This window comes from Diuraphis noxia, unplaced genomic scaffold (assembly GCF_037042655.1).
Source record: "Diuraphis noxia isolate RWA-SAM2 unplaced genomic scaffold, SU_Dnox_SAM2 contig0001, whole genome shotgun sequence".
NCBI lineage: Eukaryota > Metazoa > Arthropoda > Insecta > Hemiptera > Aphididae > Diuraphis > Diuraphis noxia.
In genome coordinates, this window is record NW_028301711.1 from 101,983,337 (window position 1) to 102,005,795 (window position 22,459).

Consider the following 22,459-nt stretch of genomic DNA (forward strand, 5'->3'; position numbering starts at 1 on the left):
AACTTTAGTATTTACTATAGGTAGTTGGTTAAATTCATTTTTTCCAAAAAATTACATTTTAAAATGCCATTGCGTGTTTATAAAATATAACAATATACCTACTCTAAGAATTTCATATGCCAACAAATAATATTTTTAAATTATAACAAAATAACTAAAATCATTATTCTTGGTTTAAATATGAATTTTTGTCTAAATTTGAAATTAAAACTGTCTGTAAAAAATAAATGTGTTTATAAATTTTTTAGAAATTTTGGTTACAGTGTGAATTATTTATGAGAATCTTTGTTTTAAATTTTCAACCCTTAGTTATAAAAACTGAACATTTTATAATTTTTTAATTAGGTACAATGATTTGAAATTTTCGAGATTTTGACAAAATTCGAACTTTAAATGATTATAAAAAAAAATCGTGCCTATGTATTTTTAACATTTTTCAACTAATGTTTTAACAATATGTTAGAAAGCTTGTATTAAACTTTCAGACATTTTGGCCCATTAACTAAAATTTTATTGACAATTATATAAAAAAAGTTAAAAAAAATTGGAAACTGAAAATGTCCGTAAACAACTCAAAATAAGTCAAACTATTTTGAAAATGTTATGCTGTGTGGAAAATCCTTATATAAACATTCAGTCAACATTTCATGGAACTTCTGTTATTTCTTTTAGAGTTGCACCAAAAATCAAAATCGGTTTAGCGAAAAATTCCCGTGTTTTCCTTAATTTTCCATTTGTTTTTCACGACCCTTTCAAAATTTTAAATTTTGACCTCCCAAAAGGCAAAAGTACCATGTACCAACTAGATTCACTTTCCAATCGAATAATATACTGAAGTTGAATTACGCCACTGATTTATTTGTATATTATATTAAACGGGTTTTAAGCCCTTTAGCAAAATACAAATAATTATGAGTAGATTTTCAACTTAACTTATATATATTATAATATGCAGTTAAGAGGACGTAATACTGATATTTGTTGTCTCCGTCTTACCAGTGCGTAATATAGCAAAATTACGCTCGGCAGAACACTAGTAGCTCCTTTGGTTTAAAAATTAGAGTGAATTGACCTATTATGAAACTTGATGGTAAGAACATTATCTGTGTTTGTACGTTGGTTGTTTACGATAATTCAATTTTTAAGTGAGTTATGACCATTTTTAATTTACCGTAAATTATATACATATAACTTGCTTAAAAATTGAATTATCGTAAAAAACCAACGTACAAACACAGATAATGTTCTTACCATCAAGTTTCATTATAGGTCGATTCACTCTAATTTTTAAACTAAAGGAGCTACAAGTGTTCTGCCGAGCGTAATTTTGCTATATTGCGCACTGGTAAGACGGAGACAACAAATACCAGTGTTATGTCCTCTTAACAATTAAAAAAAGTAAGTAATAGTTATATTAATAGTTTATTATGGCGATAGCCGATAATAAATAACCGGTCGTTATCTCGTGCACTCTTCGCGCAATTCTATAAATATGGTAAATTCCGAGTATTGACTATCCTACGGCCCACAAGAGAACAATGCCGTGTTCCGATGTTTGTACAGTACTTCAGCAACTCACTTCTTGCCCATGTATCCTACTGTGACTATCTGTATTAGTACAGTCCTGCTGGGTCATTCTTTGTCAAACGTAAATTTGGAAATTGAATTTATTTACTGTCATTTGTCAAAGGTACGTTGATAATAATTGTTTGCTTTATAATTGTATTAAAGATATTTTTTTATGTACAATTAGCTGCCTATAGGCTATAAATTAAGTATAACAATTGAGTATTTAAGTGTTTATTGAGGTATAATATAGGTATACTATCAAATATTAATGCTGTCTATTATATTATTATAGCTATAATAGCTAGTACCTAGGTACTCAAATACTCAATGGCCTAACATAGATTATTCTGTGATGATTGAATCCTGAAAATATGTAAATAAATTTAAATCCTTTATGTAAAATATTTATAATTTTTCAGTGTAATAGCATCAGTCATGAACTCTATCCTTGATTTTTTGAAAAGCAGGAACATTGAGAATGCTGATCAAGTGGCCAGAGAGATGGATTTTAACAAGGTAGATAGCTAAATATTATGTGTGTTTATATTAGTACCTAATTAATCTGAATCACAAATTAAGATCTCAATTATCATCCTATGTTTCATTTATTGAATTTTATTTCTTGTTTAATCTTGTGAGACACCATTGTCAGTTAATGATTGAATCATGTGGCATTCAAAGTTGCTCAAAATACTAAATAGTATTATTTATACATTATTCGATTATTCCTACTAATACTCAGCCTTTTGTTAAATTGAATTCATCATAGAAAATTAGTCTTGGCTGTATTCTTAACAAAATCGCTGAAATTGTTTAAGCAAAAAAATATATATTTATAAATGTATAAATATACATATATACATATATGTTAAACTATAAAACTATAAACTATAAAATTTAATTTTATAAATTATAAAAGATCTGTATTTGAATGTATTTGAATGTTTATTGCTTTAATTTAGGTACCTACTAAGCCACTATAAGGTATTACTTTTTTCTAAAAGTTATTTTTTTTTAAATTAATAACTTTATGTACATTTTAATTTAAAATTAGTTGAGTGAGTTTTGAATTTATTATAGGTTGATTTAGCAGTTATATCAGTCTTAAAAGAAGATGATTATAAATTGTGTGATTGGTTACCGGGGTATGGTGATCGAATGGCCTTGATAAACTGGTCCAAACAAAATCAATACAAAAAAAATAAAAAAAATTATTTACTAGACAAGTTGATGAACAAAGTCAAAAATGAAAATAGGAGATCATTTGGCGAAATGTGTAGTTCTGACGATACTGAACAACCACTTGTAAAGTAAGTTAATTTAGTAAAGCTTGTATAATTTCATACTTCATGCTAGGTACTTCAAACTTATGTTCATATTATTATTATTATTATATTCAATAAAATAATTAAGTTTTTTATTTTATCTTTTTAATAAATATAAATATTAAAATGAAAATTATATTGCTTTGTGCAAGTATTATCATTGATTATAATATATTACTATACAACTGCAGGGGTGGCCAACCCAAATGATCTTGCGGGCCACTTTGTAAATACATGACAATCCTGCGGGCCACATATAAAATTGTATTATTGTATAGATAATATAATAGTTTTAATTTATTGATTTTACCATTTAGTTAGATATTTGTTTCTCAAGGAAAACATTTCTCTATAAATCATTTTAGTTATATATTGAATCACCTAGAGTTGGTGGTAGGTGGTTTTTTCTTAATAGTGTCAGGTTCTGATATTTTGTCATCACTCACCACACCACTGCCTATCTATATATATATATCTAAGTACATAATATAGAATATAGATAGTAGTATTAATTTGTAGTTTTCTTTCATAGTACAATTTCTTAGTTTATTCTTACTTCTTACATCTTTAATAATGCTTCTAACAGTTATACGGTTCTAACATAACTAGTAACTAGGTATTGTTAAAAACCAAATTTCATTACAGAACCTTCAAGAGTAATGCATTCAAAACAACCAGATCTATTCAAATTGGTTGGCTCCATTTTGATAAGAAAGATAATAAATATAAACAGGTTGTTTCTATACATATTTTATTTATAATTATTTTATCTATTTTTTTTCTTTAATATTTATTAATTTACATAGGTTAGAGAACCATCTGGCGGTGGTATTAGAAGTATTCAGTGTCCCAAGTATGCGAAGCCTGTTGATTTACTTCCCAAATCAAAAGAATTATTTTTCGGTCAGGATAATATGACAGTTTTTGGCAATTGGGAAGAGTTGGATGTTGAAATGTTTGATTTTAAAAGAAAACCTATGGAAGAAGATACAACAGTTGTAGGATTATATGAAAAAACTGGTAATTATTTTTTAATTGTCTTGCTAATTTTTTATATTTATGTACCTATGTAATGTATTTATTTAGGTCTGCCAAAACTGAGATATTACCTAGCTACTCGTAGAAAAAGTGGTATCCGTTCATTTATTCAAAATTCAAAAAATTATACTGAAGCTTCTATAGAACATGTAAATCCTCTAACCCCTGATCCACCTAAAAATGTAACTCTGGAATTTTTTGTTGGTGATAATTCTATAGTTGAAGGTGACTTACATTATTCTTATAGATTACTTAATTTAATATGTATCACATTAATATATTTTATTATTTAGAAATTGATCATAATGAAATAACGACAAATTTAGACTGTGATGAAGGCGATATTACCATACCTTTACATTCATCAACCATGTATGATATTGTGGAACTAGGTTTATCGCCTACTAGTTCATTAGAAGAGGACATCATGAACAATCAAGGTTAATACCATACACATTCATAAATCTGGAGGACTAGCTTCTTTAAAAAATAAAATATTATAATTTAATAACTCCTATAGTTATTATATTATTTAACATAATATTGCATCCCATTCAATAATTTTCCGATTCGAGCACAATTTTAATTTTAATAATCATAACATAAAAAAAAAATTATTTTAGATTTGTAAAGCACAAAATTGTTATGATTTGTTACTATAATGAATAATAATTTATGCGTTTTTGAAATACCTACCAAACAATCACTATAAATAGAATAATAAATTTGTAGTCCATATCATAATATTTAGTATTTTATTCATAGGTAAAATAATACAGGAGTTTTACCGAGACTTAGATTTGGAATGTAATGCTGCCATTCCGTCTACCAGTTCGAGCATTACAAGTAAAGAGGCTGAGAATATAATGCCCCCTATGCATCTAATTTTTCACCGCGGCAATATTTTTGTAGAAATGATAGAAGCATTCAAAAGCATCGATAAACAAAAATGTTCAAACTTAATGGTTGAACTTATTCTTCCAAATGGTGAGTCCAAAAAAGGCGGGTGGTGTTTTTAGGGATACAATTTCAGAATTTTGGACCACTATGTATGAAACATGCACAGTTGGTACAAATGTCAAAATTCCATGTATAAGACATGACTTTAAAGAGGAAGAGTGGAAGTCAATGGCTAAAATATTGTACGTTGGTTGGGTTAATGCTAAGTACTTTCCTATTAAACTAGCTATGCCTATTATTGAACAAATGCTGTATGGTCATGTAACTTCAAAATTGATTCCAATATTTTTGTTAACTCTTGGTGAAAGTGACAACCAAATTTTGAATTCCGCGCTGAAAGATATTTCATCTGTAGACGAGGATGACTTGTTGGAGGCAGGGGCGTCCTTGTGGGGGGGGCGAAAGGGGCGATCGCCCCCCCCGTAAGGTGACTGACTTGCATAGTAATTATTAGTAAATTTTATAATTTATATTAAATTATTTGACATTTATATAATATGAAATTTCAGTAATTTCACAATATTATCTTGTTATCAAAACACGTATTCGCGATCATATAGTATCATACTAGTATCTATAAACCTTGCAACTACTCCACATGGCCATGATAACTGATAAGTGGAGTCAACTGATAAGTGTTATAGATTTAAATATGATAATACGTTATGTCGTTATGATAATATGATAAATTAAATAGTAGTCTACAACTGACTTGTGCCTTGTGTTTATTAATTATTAATTTATTTATTTATACATAATTATTTATATATTATTATTTTGGTTGAGTAAAAACAATAAAGTTTGTAATATTTCCGTACGTTTTTAATATTGTAACATTTCAGTGACACAAATATTTTATAGATAGGAGACTATTATAGTTCTAAATTACAAAAGTTGAAAAAAAAATGGTTCATCACTCAGTATCTGAATCCCATATTCTCATGTAAATTAATATTTATTTTTTTATTATTTCGCCCCCCCCATAGCCAAGGTCTGGAGACGCCCCTGGTTGGAGGCATTTAGCACTCTTGAATGCAGAACAGTGCCAAATGAATACAATCTCGTTGAACTTTTGGAAGAAATATCTCATAAGGAGTTAATACAAAAACCGCATTTCATTATTGAGCAATTCCGTAAAGAGCTCAAAGAAGTTACGACGAACACATTAATTACTCAAAAAAATCTACTTACGCTCTACAAAACAATGGAGCCTACCGCAAAAAATATCCTCAACATTTTATCATACACCGAAACCAATACTGATGAAATCAAGACATTTGGATTTCTTAAAAAGTAGGTTTATAGCATTAACAAAGAATAATTTTTAAATTTGCATTGATTTTAGATTCTGAGTGAAGCGATGAATGTATTGGTTTTACAATGATGTGTGTTTTTTTTTATATTTTTTTATATTTTTTTTTGTGTCTGTCATCACGTTTTAGCACAGTAAAAGTGCTTAGATTTTCTTCAATAGTACCTTTTCTGACAGGAAAGTGAATCTAGTTGGTACTTTGGGGGGTCAAAAGTAAACATTTTCCAGTAGTTTTCAAAAGTAACGTGAAAAACAAATGGAAAATTAAGGAAAAAACAGGAATTTTTACGCAACATTGATTTTTGACAAAACCGATTTTGGTTTTTGGTGTAACTCTTAAAGAAATTATTGTAGATACATGAAATTTTGACTGAATGTTTATATAAGCAGTTTCTATACACCATACCATTTTCAAAATATTTAAAAATTTTAAATAATTTTTTTGAGCTGTAAACAAACATTTTCAATTTCCAATCTTTTTAGTTTTTTTTTCTTTAAATATCTATAAAATTTGACCTATTGGTTAAAAATTCTTGAAAATTTAATAGAATGCTCCTAATATATTATTTCAAAGGTAGATGATAAATATTAAAAATCTGTAGTCACAATTTTTTTTTATAAGCATTTAAAGTTCGAATTTTGCCAAAATTTATCAATATCTCGAAAATTATAAATCATTGTAATTAAAAAATTATAAAATGTTTAGTTTTTATAACTAAGAATTGAAAATTTAAAACAAACATTCTCATAAATAATTCATACTGTAACCAAAAAATCTAAAAAATACATAAATACATTTATTTTTTACAGACATTTTAATTTCAAATTTAAACAACATTTCATATTTAAATCAAGAATAATGATTTTAGTTATTTTGTTATAATTTAAAAATATTATTTGTTGGTATATGAAACTTTTAGAGTATATTGTTATATTTTACATACACGCAATGGCATTTTAAAATGTAATTTTTTTGGGAAAAATTAAATTACCAACTGTCGGATATCGCCTTTATCGATCGATCATCGGTCATTAAGATAGTCGAGATCGTTCTAGAACCTTCTAGACTCCCCACTCGCTTCTCGTCCGCTCGTCCGCTCGTCCGCTCGTCCATTATCTTTACCGGGGTGTGACGGTGTCACCGGCGAGTCGGACATGAATAGTTGTTGTCGCCCGACATTCGTAGTCGGATAGTTGTCGCCCGACATCCGTAGTCGGATAGTTGTCGCCCGACATCCGTAGTCGGATAGTTGTCGCCCGACATTCGTAGTCGGACAGTGGTCGCCGATGTGAAGGTGCTAATAAATGCACATCGAAAGGCCTTTCATTATTATTATTTGCAACGTGTAATATTTCAACCGCGTATCAATTTATATTGACACGCGTTGTTTGTTGTGGCGTTCCGACAACGTTGGATTTGATCCATCTTCCTTCCGTTATTTGTGCGGCGTTTATGGATCTTTTATACACTCTTATACGAAGACTTCATTCATTGTGCCAGATCGTATGTATGTACTCTTTGTATCGTTAATTATATTAAATATTGTATTATTTGGTTTAGCCCATCAAGGTCTCATGTAAATTTATTGAATTAGTTCAATTCTTGTATTACTGAATTGGGCGCCCAGATATATATTTATATATTTAAATTTGATTATTTCTATTGTATTATTTAATTATTTATTATTTTGAATAGTACGGCGGCGCTTTGTGCCCGTATCTAAAAACACAGTATTTGCGTGTTATTTATTTTATTTTTTTATTATTCAATCTCCATTATATTTGTAAAGTGTCCTCTTTCTTCCTTCGTGGATTGGAGCAGTGCCTAGGAGGTAAGTTTTGAATACGCCGTGGTAAGGTATACGCCACAATTATTAAATTATTTAAATGTAGCCGGATCGGTCGATGGCTCTGGGTCGACAGTAAGGGTTCGTGCCACACCAACTATAGTAAATATTAATGCCTAATACTAAAATTAATTACTTTATTCACAATAATATCATCAAATACACTTAGTAAGATATTATAGACCGACTGACCGTCTTCGCTCAGAATCGTTTTTCTTATACAATGATATTATATCATTGGATTCAAATTTAATACCTATCATGCATTATACAGTGACCTACTTGTAATCTACTGTACTGCCGTGCTAAGCCAAAATAGGGTATCTCCAATTTTGGCCGAAATGATTTTATTGGTTAAATAGGTTTATATAGTGATATTTTATCAATTTCAGAAGCCAAAATGAAGTATTTCCACTTTTTCTTATCTAAAACATATGTTTAAATTAGTAACTTTAAGGGTATGTCCATAAATATTCACAAAACAGAAGCATTTTCACAGTAAATCCTAATAATTAGCAAAAACAGGGTATGTAACATGAAAATCATTGGAGTTACGTGAAAAAAGCTTATTTTTACATTGCTTTTAAAAACAGTATCTCCATATTATCAGACATTTTGCATCTTTCATTTTAAATATTGAATTATAATTTATAATGATAGGAATTAATAATATTTCTAAGATTAAATATAGTTATAAGTTATAACTACAATATATTATGTTAGTAACACTATATTTGAGTTTAGATAATATTTTACTCCAGTTTAGTGGATTTACTGTTTTTTAGCTTCTTATTCTGATTAGAAGTTTAAGGGTAAGTCCATTATCTTATACTTAGAATTATGCTAGACAATTAAAAATATCACCAATCAATTCTGCAGGTAATAATTAGTAAATTGGAAAAAAAAAAATTTCAAAAAAAGTTTAAGGGACAGCGTATGAGTTCATTATGTTCCATATCTTGTTATGTCATTTTCCCAACATTTTAATTTTCGGAGATACCCTTTTTGAGGTTAGGACGGCAGTGTACAGCAGAGCGACATACACTTACCCGCCCTTTTTTATTGTTATATTGTATTTTTATTTTATTTTATTTTATTATATTATTTTTATATTATATTTTTATTTTTATATTGTACCTATTAGCTATTTATATAAATTTAATAATTCAATTTTGTCTTTTTAGGTTTATTAAAGAAACAACAAATGAGATTCGCCTTAAGTTTTTAAGATTTTCAACTGGAGCCGACGTTATAACACACAACCATATTAAAGTGGAATTTACAAATGTAGTTGGCCTGGCTCGTGCTCCTATAGCTCATACTTGTTCTGGGGTTTTAGAACTTCCCTCAAAGTTTGAATACTTTGCGGATTTTCGGAAAGAGCTTAACTGCATACTGGCATCAAATATTTGGGTAATGGATATCTTGTAGGTTTTTCTTTAAGTTATTTGTTATTTATTGAATTTATATTCACTGTTTGTTTTTGTTAAAAACTTACTCGAGAAGATTGAAAAATTATTATGTTATGTATAACTCTTTAAAAATAAATTCACTCTAGACTGAAAATTTATTACATCTTGTCATTAAATTTAACTATTACTAAAAGTAAAAATAAAAATATTATTAAGATTTGTTTAATCAAATATAAAAATGTTATTAAGGTTTGTTTGATTAAATTAAATTGTATTTTCTAGCAGCTTATCAAATAATATTTTTAACTCAATATATAAATTTACCACATCATAGACATCATTAGCATTTGTAACAACTAAATTATTTTCTTCAATTAAAATATGACATAACTCATAAATGGTTTCATCACATATTAATTCAGAAACAAATACACATTCGTCTTTACACACAGATATGTCTTCGTCCGGTACATCAAACAGATATGATTCTGAGTTCCACAGTGAGGTAAATTAAACATGCTAGTTGGACGACCAGATGGTGCAATTGCATTCTTGGTGCTTCGAATTTTATGGCTGTTCCATTCATTCTTTATGTCATTCAGTTCACTCTAAAAATAAAAATTTGAATTTATTTAAAACAAAACATAAGTTATATCTTATGACAATAAACATACTCGAATTATGTCAATAAAACAAAATCTAATTAGATTTTTATCAACAACTGATCCGCTGAAATATCCATCATCTTTTATTGACTGAAACATATTCATCCAAAATTGACTGCAGTGTTTTCGAAGGTGACCCCACCAAGCTTCAATTCTTTGGTTAGCTGGGCTTGTTCCATATAAAAACGGTCGATTATTTGAAAGATTATTCCTATGAAAAAATTTCTGTATCTGTTCAATATGTCGATTTTCCGTTCCCGCATCAGTTCTCAATGAAGTAGGACAACCTTTAAGCGTACTAACAGAATTCAAAAAAAATCCACCAATAACTTTGGGGTCATTACAAGTTGGTGCCGCCTCTAGCCATAAAATGTAACGAGAAAATCCATCAATGCATCCACTAATAGGAATTCCATAGGGTTTCAATTTGTCATAACAATCAGTGTGCCATAGGTAATTAGGACCTTTATTGTGATATTGCCGCCTTCTTAATCTTTTTCTTCTTCGAATAGCTACACCTTCAGGATCTAAGTAATTCAATAAATAACGAACCGTTTCTTGAGTAACAGTAAAACCATTCTGAATGCACTTTAAATGCATCCATTTGTAGCCATGGAGTTGAGATGAATGTTGGACTTGTGATGACAAAAAATCAGAGACAGTGGCAATAGATGAAAAATTTTTTCGTCGAGCAAGTGATAAGCTTTTTAATGTTCTCTTCAAGGTTCGTAAGCTCATAGAAATATTGTAATTTTTATGTAAAAATTCCAAGATTTCTGTATAATTGAGTCCCATATTAAAATATATTTTTATAGTTTTGTTTAGATCCATAATAAAAAATTTGTATTAATTCAATACCTCAATACTCAATAGGTACCTATAATTGAATACAAGATGATAATAAGTACATTAAGTCATTAAATCGGATAATTAAAACTTAAATTTTTAATATTATAAAGCAAATAATGACCATTGACATACCTTTTAATAAATAGTTCCAACTTCCAACTTCCAATTTCAAAATGTACATATGACAATGACTGAGATATAACGAAATAACTAAATAAGTCACACGATTAAAGTATTTAACAGCCACTGCCTTGTTTTAATTCATAATATCGACTTGTGAGTTGTTTTAATGCATAATTATGAAACAAAAAACATAAAAATGACTCTTCAACGCGTAATATTAGTAATTGGTTATTACGAGATGTTCAATCCGTTATTACGATTTGTTCAATCCGTTATTACGAGTTGTTCAATCAATTATTACGAATATGTTCAATCCATTATTATAAATATGTTCAATCCATTATTACGACTTGTTCAATCCATTATTACGAGTTGTTCAATCCATTATTACGAGTTTGTTTAATCCATTATTACGAGTTGTTCAATCCATTATTATGAGTTGTTCAATCCATTATTATGACTTATCGAATATTCGAATCCATTATTACGACTTATCGAATCCGTTATTACTAGTTATAATTCATAATAACGACTTGTGATAATCCATAATAATGAGATAAAAAAAACATATGGTTGGCCCTTCAACGCTTCCGTAGATTCGACTGTTAAAAACAATATTAATTTTTATTTTTGTGAATGATCATCTATAACCATCTATTATTAAATAACATGGTTTACAATGTTCGAACAAGCTTCTTGGGTTTTTCCATTTTGAAGTATTGATATTTGCATTCAGCCACCATATACTATGGAAAGATGTAGTGCGGGGAAGACTAATTTTAATTACAACAGGCACAATATTTCATTTACTGATATTATTCGGTTATTATTAACATTTTGTCACTTTATTTTGGTCGTAAACTATATAAGATATTAATAATACGCACAGTATAAAATGTGATGACTTTCGTTAAACGCATAGTTCGTAATAATATTATGTCTATGATAAAAAGCATATTTTTTATAAGACTATAATAGTTACTCGTAGATATATAAATGAGCACTATGCGTACCTATATATTATACTGCATTATAATATGCATGGGTAATACAATTTTAGACCGTTTTAATAATTGATATGAAAAATGGAAAAACTGTTTTGTCATTCAATTAAAATATACACAAGTGTAGTACATAATAGTATGCGTATACAAATTGTACAAAAAAAAGTACATAATACTGTACAGTTTAAAATTGAATTTTTTAGATTTTCGACATTGGCAGTGCTGGGGAAACGTTTCCCCAGCACGCGCATAGGAAAAACGGTTTTGGTCGTGTTTGGGGGGGTGTACAAAATTTAATCTTAGTTGTACAAAATTGTACAAAAAAAAGTACATAATAATGTACAGTTTAAAATTGAATTTTTTAGATTTTCGACATTGGCAGTGCTGGGGAAACGTTTCCCCAGCACGCGCATAGGAAAAACGGTTTTGGTCGTGTTTGGGGGGGTGTACAAAATTTAATTAATAATTTAATTATTATAATATATATATATAAAATTAATTATAATTATTTAATAATTTAATTAAAAAAAAGTACATAATACTGTCGATGTTTGACATTAAAATTCGAAAGTGGCAGTGCTGGCGAAACGCACCTCTAATAGACGCGCCTTATCATATGCTTGTATAGGCACAATTATGTAGCCATCATGTTTAATGATATGACGTCACGTTTGGGCAAAACAATTTCAAGTTATTATTAATTTGTTTATTTGGTGTTCACTCGTTCATAGGCTCTCAGCGTTTGCCGTTTGGAACACATTTTTTTCTGTCGTATCATGATAGTTATATCATGTGTCGTATTGTATGTCTCGAGTCTGTCCCTTGTCGTCGAAAATTATCATCATTCGATTAAAATTTACACAAGTAAAGTACATAATAGTATGCGCATAGGAAAAACGGTTTTGGTTGTGTTTGGGGGGGTGTACAAAATTTAATTTTAGTTGTACAAAATTGTACAAAAAAAAGTACATAATACTGTCGATGTTTGACATTAAAATTCGAAAGTGGCAGTGCTGGCGAAACGCACCTGTCTATTAGCTTATATGGTCGAAGATCGCACCAAACTCAACTGTTCGACGGCCATCATTTATCACGATTTTGTTGACGGAAAAGTGTTCAGGCGTTCAGCATAGGCGTAAACTGGGGGGAGGTCTTAGGGGGGCTTAGCCCCCTAAAAATAGTATAGCCCCCTCATTTTAAATCTTCAAATTTCAGTTTTTTGTTAGAAAAAATAATTCAATTTATTACGTAATTCCTAAGCTGGAAAGCACCGATAGGTATAAGATTATATTATGATTTATGAACGTTAAGTCATAAGTAATAGATTTTGTATTGTAATAAAATTAGAAAAGATTGAGTTAGATCAATATTTATTATTTTATAACGACAACAATAACAAGCTATGTAATAATATGTTTACGCGAAGTTGGAAGTATCTTAGATTCTTATAGGCCTTAGTGTCTATTAATAACGCTTATCATATCACAATCGTTTATATTTATGTAAAAACCCAATACAAATCACAAGCTGTTACGATTACGAGTTTACGACAACTGCAGAAATCATTGTTTTGTATGCTACGACGGTAAACACTAAACAGTGAACACTGAGATTAGTGAGGCTAAAAGTTATTCAGTTATAGATGAGAGTTAAGAAGCCGGTGTTTTTTTCTGTGGTAATATTAAAAGTTTAATTAATTAACTATTAATTTTATTGCGAGTTTTGAGTTTGTGACCATGAGTAAACAACGTGTATTTGATATTTTCAATTTTACAAAACCTCAACCAGATAAATTAACTATCTTAAACATTCCTAAATTGAAAAGAAATTTGGATAATGATTCCGATAGCGTTGTTTCTGAATTATTAGCCCTCTCTAGCTTTTCTAGCAGCACATCGTGTTTAAATGAAACCGACTATGAATCTACTAGCTATAAAAATTTATTAAAAAATGACGAAAAAATTTATCTTGGTGATTTGCAATCTGGTCCGATAAGACCGGTTTTAAAGGTAATTATAATAATTATATAACATATTTTGTAATTTTAGATTCATTCATTAATGTTTTAAATCACAGGTTTGAAGATTTTTCTATATATACTTATATAAACCTAACCTAATATTGTAAGACAATTTGAATGCTTTGATCCAAAAAAATATTTTGTAGAAAAAAAAACCAATGAAAAATCCATTGGTGAACTTAAGAAGCTTTCTGAAATTTACCAAACTGATATTGATCAAGATGATCTTATTTCAGAATATGAGTCCTTTAGTTGTATTTACTATCATTTAAATAAGGACTGTGAAGATAATTCAATAAATGAAATTTTATGGTTTCGTCCTATCCAAATGTATGTACCCTGTATAAAATTTTTATGCACTGCCTGTCAGTAGTGCTACGGCTGAAAGAAGTTTTAGTCGGCTTAAATTTATTAAATCATTTTTACGCTCTACTATGTCTGAAGAAAAATTATCAATCCTTGCAGTACTTAGTATAGAAAAATGTACTGCAGACAAAATTGATTTTGACAATGTCATTGAAACATTTGTAGAAATGAAAAATGAAATAAAATAATTATAATAAAATAACTGTGGGTAATGTAAATATACTTTTACATTCTTTGAGCATATTGTGTTTGTTTTTGTTTCAAGGTATAATTTCTAATCCAATTTCATCTCTAATAAATGGCCTCTTGAAATGGCTTGACCAACAGTTTCCAAACTATGGATCCACCACTGTAATCAATAGTCTAGTCTAATTTTTCTATAGAATTTAATTTATTATAAAGTATCCAGAAAATAACATACTATTCGTAAATACTATTATAAGATTAGATATTGCAGGTCATAGACTTCAGTGAACATTTTGCCGTAGTTCATATATTCAATGCATGTTGAAAATGAATAGGTATGTATTAAAGCGTTTATTATAAAATGTTTTATTTCCTAAGAAACATTTGAAAAATAAAATAATAAATATAGGTAGAGCATGACATGTATGCTTGTTACACAATAATTAGGTAGATATTTAATATATTTGTACCTATACACTGTATACAATGGCATATTTAACAAACATTTTTTAGATATATGGTCTTAAAATTAAAAATTGTCTATTACAGTTGTAAAAAACTGTTTACTCACATCATTGTTACAACTAACATTTTTTATTCGTTTGATCTGAGAACAAAGAGAAATCTATAGGTGGATCGCCCAGATCTTATAACATATTTAAATTAAATAACTTATAAGTACCTACCCAAAATGTTTTTAAACCCAAAACCCTAATTGTGAATATACCACTGTATATTATATAAAATAATATTATTTATGACACAATTAAGTATAAGAGCGCTTTCAGACAAGACACTTTGTAGCCGGCTACTTATGTCTGAAAAGAATCACGCGACTAAGATAACATTGCTATAAATATACTCGTACACACGAGACAAAGACATGGATTGTGTGTCGCGCCACCGAATTGGCGTGTTTTGTCCCCGTCAGCAGCCAGACACTGATTCTAGTGGCCGGCTACAAAGTGTCTCGTCTGAAAGCGCTCTAATGATAAAAAATGTATTAATGTTTATAACATTTTAATTCTAAATGGATATGCTTAATATTGTATGTAACAATATAGGATAAAATAACATATATTTTTTAAATTAAACAGAGATTGTGTATTACATTAAAAAAAAATCTTTGGAAAATATTGTATGCTAAGTTAATAACGTAGATAGGTACCTAAATATTAGTTGTACATTGTACAATATTCTCATTACATACGATGAGACAAACTTAACATGACGTGTACTTTGATTGTTCTAAACCACCTATGAAACACCTTTCAAACAGCTTGTCGATAAAAACTTATAGTAAATCAAGCACAAAAAAAAACGTTTACGGTAGGTATTTGTATAGTACCCACATGGTACCTACAAACCTATAATCTATACCAGGGGTTCCCAAACTTTTTCCATTCAAGGCTTCCTAATAAACATTTCTTCACATCTCCCTCAAATAATATTCAATAAAATAGGTTAAAAATTGTTTAATATATAATATTTATTAGTTTAAATTTAAATTTTTATGAAAAAAAAAAGTAAACTTAATATTTTATTCTATACAAAATAATTTATGTGAACAATGTGCTTGTTTTTCGTTTATTAATTTTTCAAAATTAGGAATTAATGTATTTAATGCATCCTCTTTAATACTGTTCCAAAATCCTAAAAGTGAATATGAAGAAAATTGCATTTGTAGTGAAGAATCGGATGAAATGTCGATTAATTGTTTCTCTTCTGTAGTTGTGAAATTCGATGGTGGCGGTTCAGTGAACGAGTCTTTCATCCAATAGTACTATTTCATTTCTTCTGGGAAATATTTCATGAAATGAGTTTCAAGTTCGTCAGATGCTCTAAAAATGTTGTCTTTAAACTCATTGGTAGTTCAGAATCATTCTCTCCAAGAAAATATTTTACAAGCCAAGTGGTTTTGCCATTGTCTTCTGTTAATTTTCTTTTCCATAAGTTGATTTTTTTAATAAAAGCAACTATCTTACCGTATAATTGCAGAATATGAGTTTCATTACCTTGTAAATATATATTAAGTGAGTTAAGTTTTTCAAAAATATTACATAAATAGGCTAATTTTATTACAAAATCACTATCAACAAATATTTCGCTTTTATTACAACCTTCTCCATTTAAATAAGAATAAAGTTCTTGTCTAAGTTCGAACTCTGTCTTAAGTTTCTCTTGAAACTACATTACCTTTTGATAGCCATCTAAAATTACAGTAAAACAGTAATGTTGTATGTTCTGCTTCCATTTCTTCACACAGTTTTTGAAAAAAATCTTGCTTTATGTAGGGCCACGCATAGACGGCCGTTACTACAAACTTGACACGATTATATATATATCTATATATTTTATATTTTAATAATATTAACATTTACATAACAATGAATAAGTAAACAGTAGTAATAAACAACGTAATAATATATTATAAGACAAAAACTAATTAGTGCCCGTGAGCGTGTGCAGTCCGGACACTCCGCTGACACACGCACACGACACAAGACGGCACAAGACTGACTAATCAGTCTATAGTGACTAATCACTAATAACTAATCGTCGCCTCGGCGGCACGAGCAGGCAGGGCTATCACTTATCACACTACATTTAGGTCTTCTTTTTACATAGTTGACTACTTTTATAACTATTTCAAGAACATAATTTAAAGATTAATTTATATTTTGTGACGCTAAAGCCTCTCGATGAATAAGATTCTAGAGCTTTTTGTCGAATTAAAGCCTGGAAGCCACCGTACTGACCAGACATAGCTCGAGCTCCATCTGTACACACGCCCAAACAGATTTCCCATTTAATATTATTATGATCCATAAAATTATTAGTGATATCAAATAGGTCTTTAGCTTTAGTACCACTTAATATAGATTTACAAAATAATAATTCTTCTATAATATCTTTTCCATCCATAAACCGAACATAACATATTAAATATGCGTCTTTATTATTATCGGTTACTTCATCAAGCTGAATCACGAAATTTGTATTTCTTAATTTATCAATAAGCTGATCATTTATATTATCTGAGATATCTTGAATTCGCCGACTACTAGTATTATTAGACAAAGGTATATTTTTAAGTAGGTTTGCTACAGATTCTCCTATCAGAGTAGAAACCATTTCTAATGCTGACGGTAAAATAAGTTCTTTGGCAATCGTATGAGGTTTTTTGCGTTGTGCAATACGAAACGCTACTTTATATGAAGCCAAAAGATCTTTAAATGGAACGCTTGTCTGTTTAACGAAACTAGAAGATTGTTTTTCTTTGCAAGTTGTCTTACAAAATAATCACGTTATTATTTAATGTACTAGGATTAGTCTCCAAATTACGTTTTAATTTGTTGGGTACCATACTATCAGCAGCTAATACTTTCAAACAAATAATACACTTAGGACGTTCTTCGTTATCTATTGTAATATAAGTAAAACCAAAATCAGTAAGTAATTATTATCATATTTTCTAAACTTATGTTTATTTTCTTCTTTACAGTTGTCTTCATTTTGTTTACGTTTCGATTCAATATTAACAAATTTTTCCATATTAATGATTGAAATAAAATAAAGTATTACGAATAAAGTTAGAAAAATGTACGCTCATCTATTACACACTACGTCACTACGAGAATACGACAGTTATAATACTGAATTACTGTAATTATTTTGTAATAAACGTGTGTCGTGTATGGATAAGATAAGATAATTGTTTCTACAAAATCTTTATCAGACATAAAATTCTAAAAATAACAATATATAAAAAATTCCAACCGCGCCGCCCTTGTTAAGTGCTGCGCCACCTTCGGGTGGCGCGCCACGCAGTTTGGAAACCACTGAATTCTATCCATTAAGAGATTGCACTTTAGGCAGACCTAAATTTTTCTGCGTATACCCACGCGACGCCCTACCGGAAGAGAATAGGTTTCGTTACCACAACGAGACACGGGAGATGCGCAGTATAGATAGCTTAGACTGGAGTCTCATAAAAATAAGCGAATATAAAGTTGGTACTCCCAGTGCATTTCAGTTATACATCGGTCTAGGTACATCTATATGACTACGTGTACCTACTTTAAATGGCATGAACTTTCACAGCTTTTTTTGTAATAATACAATTGTTATATTATGTCTTTATGGATCAATTTCAATTATCATGTAGTTAAAAGCGCTCATGTGCGTAATAAATAAGTATGCAAGTTAATTTATTACTTAAAAGTAGAATATTCATGTAGGAGTTTAAGTAGGTAGGTATGTTATAGGTGTTTTTTATTATTTTACAATGTCATATCAGTACCAACCCTAATTATAGTTATGTCTAAAATCATATTAATAAAATGGGCTTCGTATAAAATAAAAATTATTGTCCAACAATGGAATCAATTACATATAGTCAACAAACTGTACAAACAATTGAATATAAATTAATTATCAGACTGAAATTCAAAGCACGAATATAAAATGTTATTGCATTATACCGCGAACTATTCGCCTGCGTATCGGCACTTAATAACGGCTATAGTTGACGTAATTAACAATATTAAATTAATGGACTAATAATAATCACCAAGATATACCTATAATATATTAAAATATTACGTCTTCGTTCTTATAGCTTCAACAAAAGTATTGGTTAGATTATTTTAAAACTACCAACCAACAATCATAATATTTTAGCCAGATATATAATGTAAGTACATTGTTTGTTTTTATCTCTAAATCAGAAGATTTTGTATGACACACAATAGTATCTTTCAATATACACACTAATTTTTTTATTTAAAACGACGGCGACGATTGGCGGAAGTTACAAGACAAAGCATAATGTATAAATATAGTATGATAATAATAATAACAATAATTTTAAAAAAAACATACATAATGCATCAGTTAACTTACTATATAGATGTAAGTAATATTTTATAATTTAACGGATAAGAAAACAAATATAACTGAATACTATCTTAACATGTATTGTAGCATATAGTATAACAGAATTAGGAAAGTTATCATTGAAACAAGACAAATCAGTATAATATATTATTTATGGCTGGTTGATAAAAATGATGATGATATATTATAACAATAACTTATATGATTGATTAAATTAAGTTCGTCGAGTAATATGCGATCGTCTAAAAATATACCTAAATAATTTAATTTTAATATATAATTAATGTATATTTCGTGTTAAATTATATTAAAATTACGATCATTGCGCTGTCATAGCGGACACAACGCGTATATAACATAAGTTAATGTATAATATTATTCTATTGGGACTGCGAGTGTTCGGCTTAGACCAGACGCAGAGAAGAATTAGTGTTACTGATACATTTTATTAGAAAACAAAGAGCTGAATACCAAAACCGTCGGATGGACTTGTTGCCTAGTAAAATGTATCTGATTGCCAACACGACAAACACAATTTGGCTAGTCCGGTGCAGGTAGTACATTCTGAAACAATTAAAAAAATTGATAAAATATTAGGCATGTGTAAGTTTTGTTTAGTTATCATCCTTAATCGTTCAAATTCCTTGTACTTTTTTAAACGTTGATTCAAGCCAAGTTACGGCTGATTTTTAATCCCAAATGGATCGAAAATGCTATTTTGTTAATTTCATAATAATTTTTTCATTAATAAGGTTATAGGTTATTAATGGATGTGTTACGGGCAAAGTAGGAAATCCGGGCATTGTAGTATAACATTGCCCGGGCACTGTGCACAATGCCCGAACATTTTGGCCAATGTAAGAATGATCATTTTAATACTTAAATTTGTCATACATTGACCGGGCATTGTACTAGATTGCCCGGGCAAAGTGTACTCTGCCCAGATTCAAGTGGGCAGATGTGATCTTCGTTGTATTCTGGGAGTTATACTTTCTGGTAATTAATTTTAAAACAATTTTTAAATTAATAATTTTTTTTATAGCAAAGATAATTTATATGAAATTGGAACAAACGAGGGCAGACTACATTAACTTTACAGTCGGAACCAATCCACAATATGTAAAGAGGTGTTTATCCAGGCTGATGATGTACCACCAGTACAAATTTCATTAAGAGAAGTGGCAAGAAAATCTTCTAATTTGGGTAGCCAAGGGTACGATAGGTGTACTTGCAATACATTGTGTAAGACCAACCGGTGTAAATGTAAAAGATCTAGTCGTCTTTGCAACTCAGTGTCATAATAGTGGTGTATGTGGTAATAAATAAAGCAAATAAATATTAATTGTAATTTAATAATAAATTAAATATTAAAGCTGTGCAACTTTATTTATTTTTAATAATATTTTTAATATCTTTATTTTTAATTTTTTATATAATATTCAATATTTAATCTACTGTGCCCAAATCTAATTGGGCATTGTGCACAATGCCCGACTTTCTACTTTGCCCGTAACAGATGCACTTAACAAGTTCCTATAAACTCCGGTCACCGAGAGAGCGCTACTCCTTGGCATATCCAAATAATCGAGCTCCGCATTTTCGAACTCATATTTCTTCCACTCTTCCTACCTATTCGTCGTGCAAAATACCCCCCATTTGCAACGCGGCGACCGCGGCCAGAAAAACGTGAGGTTTAGTGGTGGGAATGCGCGAGAACAATATTAAAAATAATTAGAGAAACACCATGATCATAATGTAATTAAATAACAACAATAATGCAAAATTATTTGTAAATTTCGATCAGTGTAAGTATTCATGAAGTAAGAATTTAATTTTAGTGAGTGGAGCTTATAGAGTGAAATCAATTGAAGCAAGTAGGGCGCATCTAGCCACCCCTAGAATTGTATATTATTCTTTTATATAGATGTAGACGGCCGTCAACATCGTTTCGTAAACTTAGGTTAGGTACAAATAAAACAAAAACTCAGTTCCAAACATACCGTCTCAATCTCAATTTTGCATTGGGTACGGTGCTTGGATGGTCCTTAAGGACAAACTGCCTGGTACCCCATATGTACGACTCAATGTAGCTCCGCCACTCCAGTTGCGACACATCAAAGTAAAATGTCTTTTGGTCATTAGGGTCAAGTTCGGTAAACAGCTTCTGCACATTTGTGTTCTTGAAGTTCCATTCATGGGTGGTGAAGAATTCTAGACATGATACAGCCTTCTGTAGCCGTTTGTGAATTCTAACTAACCTGCATGTGCACACACACAGATAAAACAATTAAAATTTAATAATATGGTTTTTAGCGAACTTATTTAGGAATAAACAAATGTGGAACATTTTAGAAAAATAATATAAACGTAATTATTAATTCCTATCCATCACATAAAAGTATCATGCACAATGTATTTTTTTAAATAATAACTGTGTGAGTGGTGGACGAAAACCAGTCAAAACGCGAACACATCCTCCCGACGGTTTCAGTCGCCGTTGGTGATAGATAATAATTATTCAATTATGTAGCCGAACGATAGCGATTAATCAGAAACTAATTACTAATTTTGTGAGAGAGGCGTGTGGTTGACGCGGTGCGTTATCATTTGAAAAAGAGTACAATTGCGACTGATTCCTATACCATGAGTTGATAATATTTATAATAGTTATTATTATTATTATTTATTTATTTACGGGTAATAACTCAATTAAATAAAGAACATAATTTAGTACATATAAATATGAAATAACATTTGAAAAAAAAATGAATTAATGAATAACTAAGATACTTATTCTAATAATAAAAAAACACAGAAATATAGTAAAAATAACATTGGAGAAAATACTCAAACTACGAAACAAGTAAATACAACAAAGTAATAC

General features: G+C 29.5%; 3 protein-coding genes and 1 pseudogene across 6 annotated transcripts in view; 1 reads left to right on the forward strand and 3 right to left on the reverse strand.

Annotated features, from left to right (window-relative positions):
* The first annotated feature begins 1,608 nt into the window (after positions 1-1,608).
* LOC149062918 (uncharacterized) lies at positions 1,609-9,482 on the forward strand (annotated as a pseudogene).
* Positions 9,483-9,669: 187 nt separating this feature from the next.
* LOC149062919 (uncharacterized) lies at positions 9,670-10,901 on the reverse strand. Its single transcript, XM_089217013.1, has 2 exons — positions 10,138-10,901; positions 9,670-10,071 (listed from the first exon to the last, which is right to left on the reverse strand). The coding sequence occupies exons 1-2, from the start codon at positions 10,864-10,866 to the stop codon at positions 9,877-9,879; spliced, it is 924 nt and encodes a 307-aa protein (XP_089073139.1). The 5' UTR covers positions 10,867-10,901; the 3' UTR covers positions 9,670-9,876.
* A 4,117-nt stretch (positions 10,902-15,018) lies between these two features.
* LOC149062920 (zinc finger MYM-type protein 6-like) lies at positions 15,019-17,976 on the reverse strand. Its single transcript, XM_089218829.1, has 2 exons — positions 17,282-17,976; positions 15,019-16,960 (listed from the first exon to the last, which is right to left on the reverse strand). Exon 1 carries the CDS (start codon positions 17,809-17,811, stop codon positions 17,326-17,328), a length of 486 nt encoding a protein of 161 aa, XP_089074955.1. The 5' UTR covers positions 17,812-17,976; the 3' UTR covers positions 15,019-16,960; positions 17,282-17,325.
* Positions 17,977-18,934: 958 nt separating this feature from the next.
* The window catches only part of LOC107168553 (putative fatty acyl-CoA reductase CG5065), a 46,708-nt gene continuing 43,183 nt past the window's right edge, over positions 18,935-22,459 (reverse strand). For all 4 annotated transcript variants that reach the window (XM_089218817.1, XM_015518008.2, XM_015518010.2 and 1 more), the window contains 2 exons: positions 21,576-21,833; positions 18,935-20,139 (listed from right to left, as the gene is read on the reverse strand). In XM_089218817.1, coding sequence (XP_089074943.1) covers positions 19,980-20,139; positions 21,576-21,833 — 418 coding nt within the window. In that variant the 3' untranslated portion in view covers positions 18,935-19,979. The remainder of the gene's footprint in view (positions 20,140-21,575; positions 21,834-22,459) is intronic.

Coding starts and splice junctions, on each gene's coding strand:
- LOC149062920 (XM_089218829.1), bottom strand. CDS start 17,811: ATGGTTTCTACTCTGATAGGAGAATCTGTAGCAAACCTACTTAAAAAT.
- LOC149062919 (XM_089217013.1), bottom strand. CDS start 10,866: ATGAGCTTACGAACCTTGAAGAGAACATTAAAAAGCTTATCACTTGCT. Junction 10,072..10,137: donor GTTTTATTGACATAATTCGA/GTATGTTTATTG, acceptor TTTTATTTTTAG/AGTGAACTGAATGACATAAA.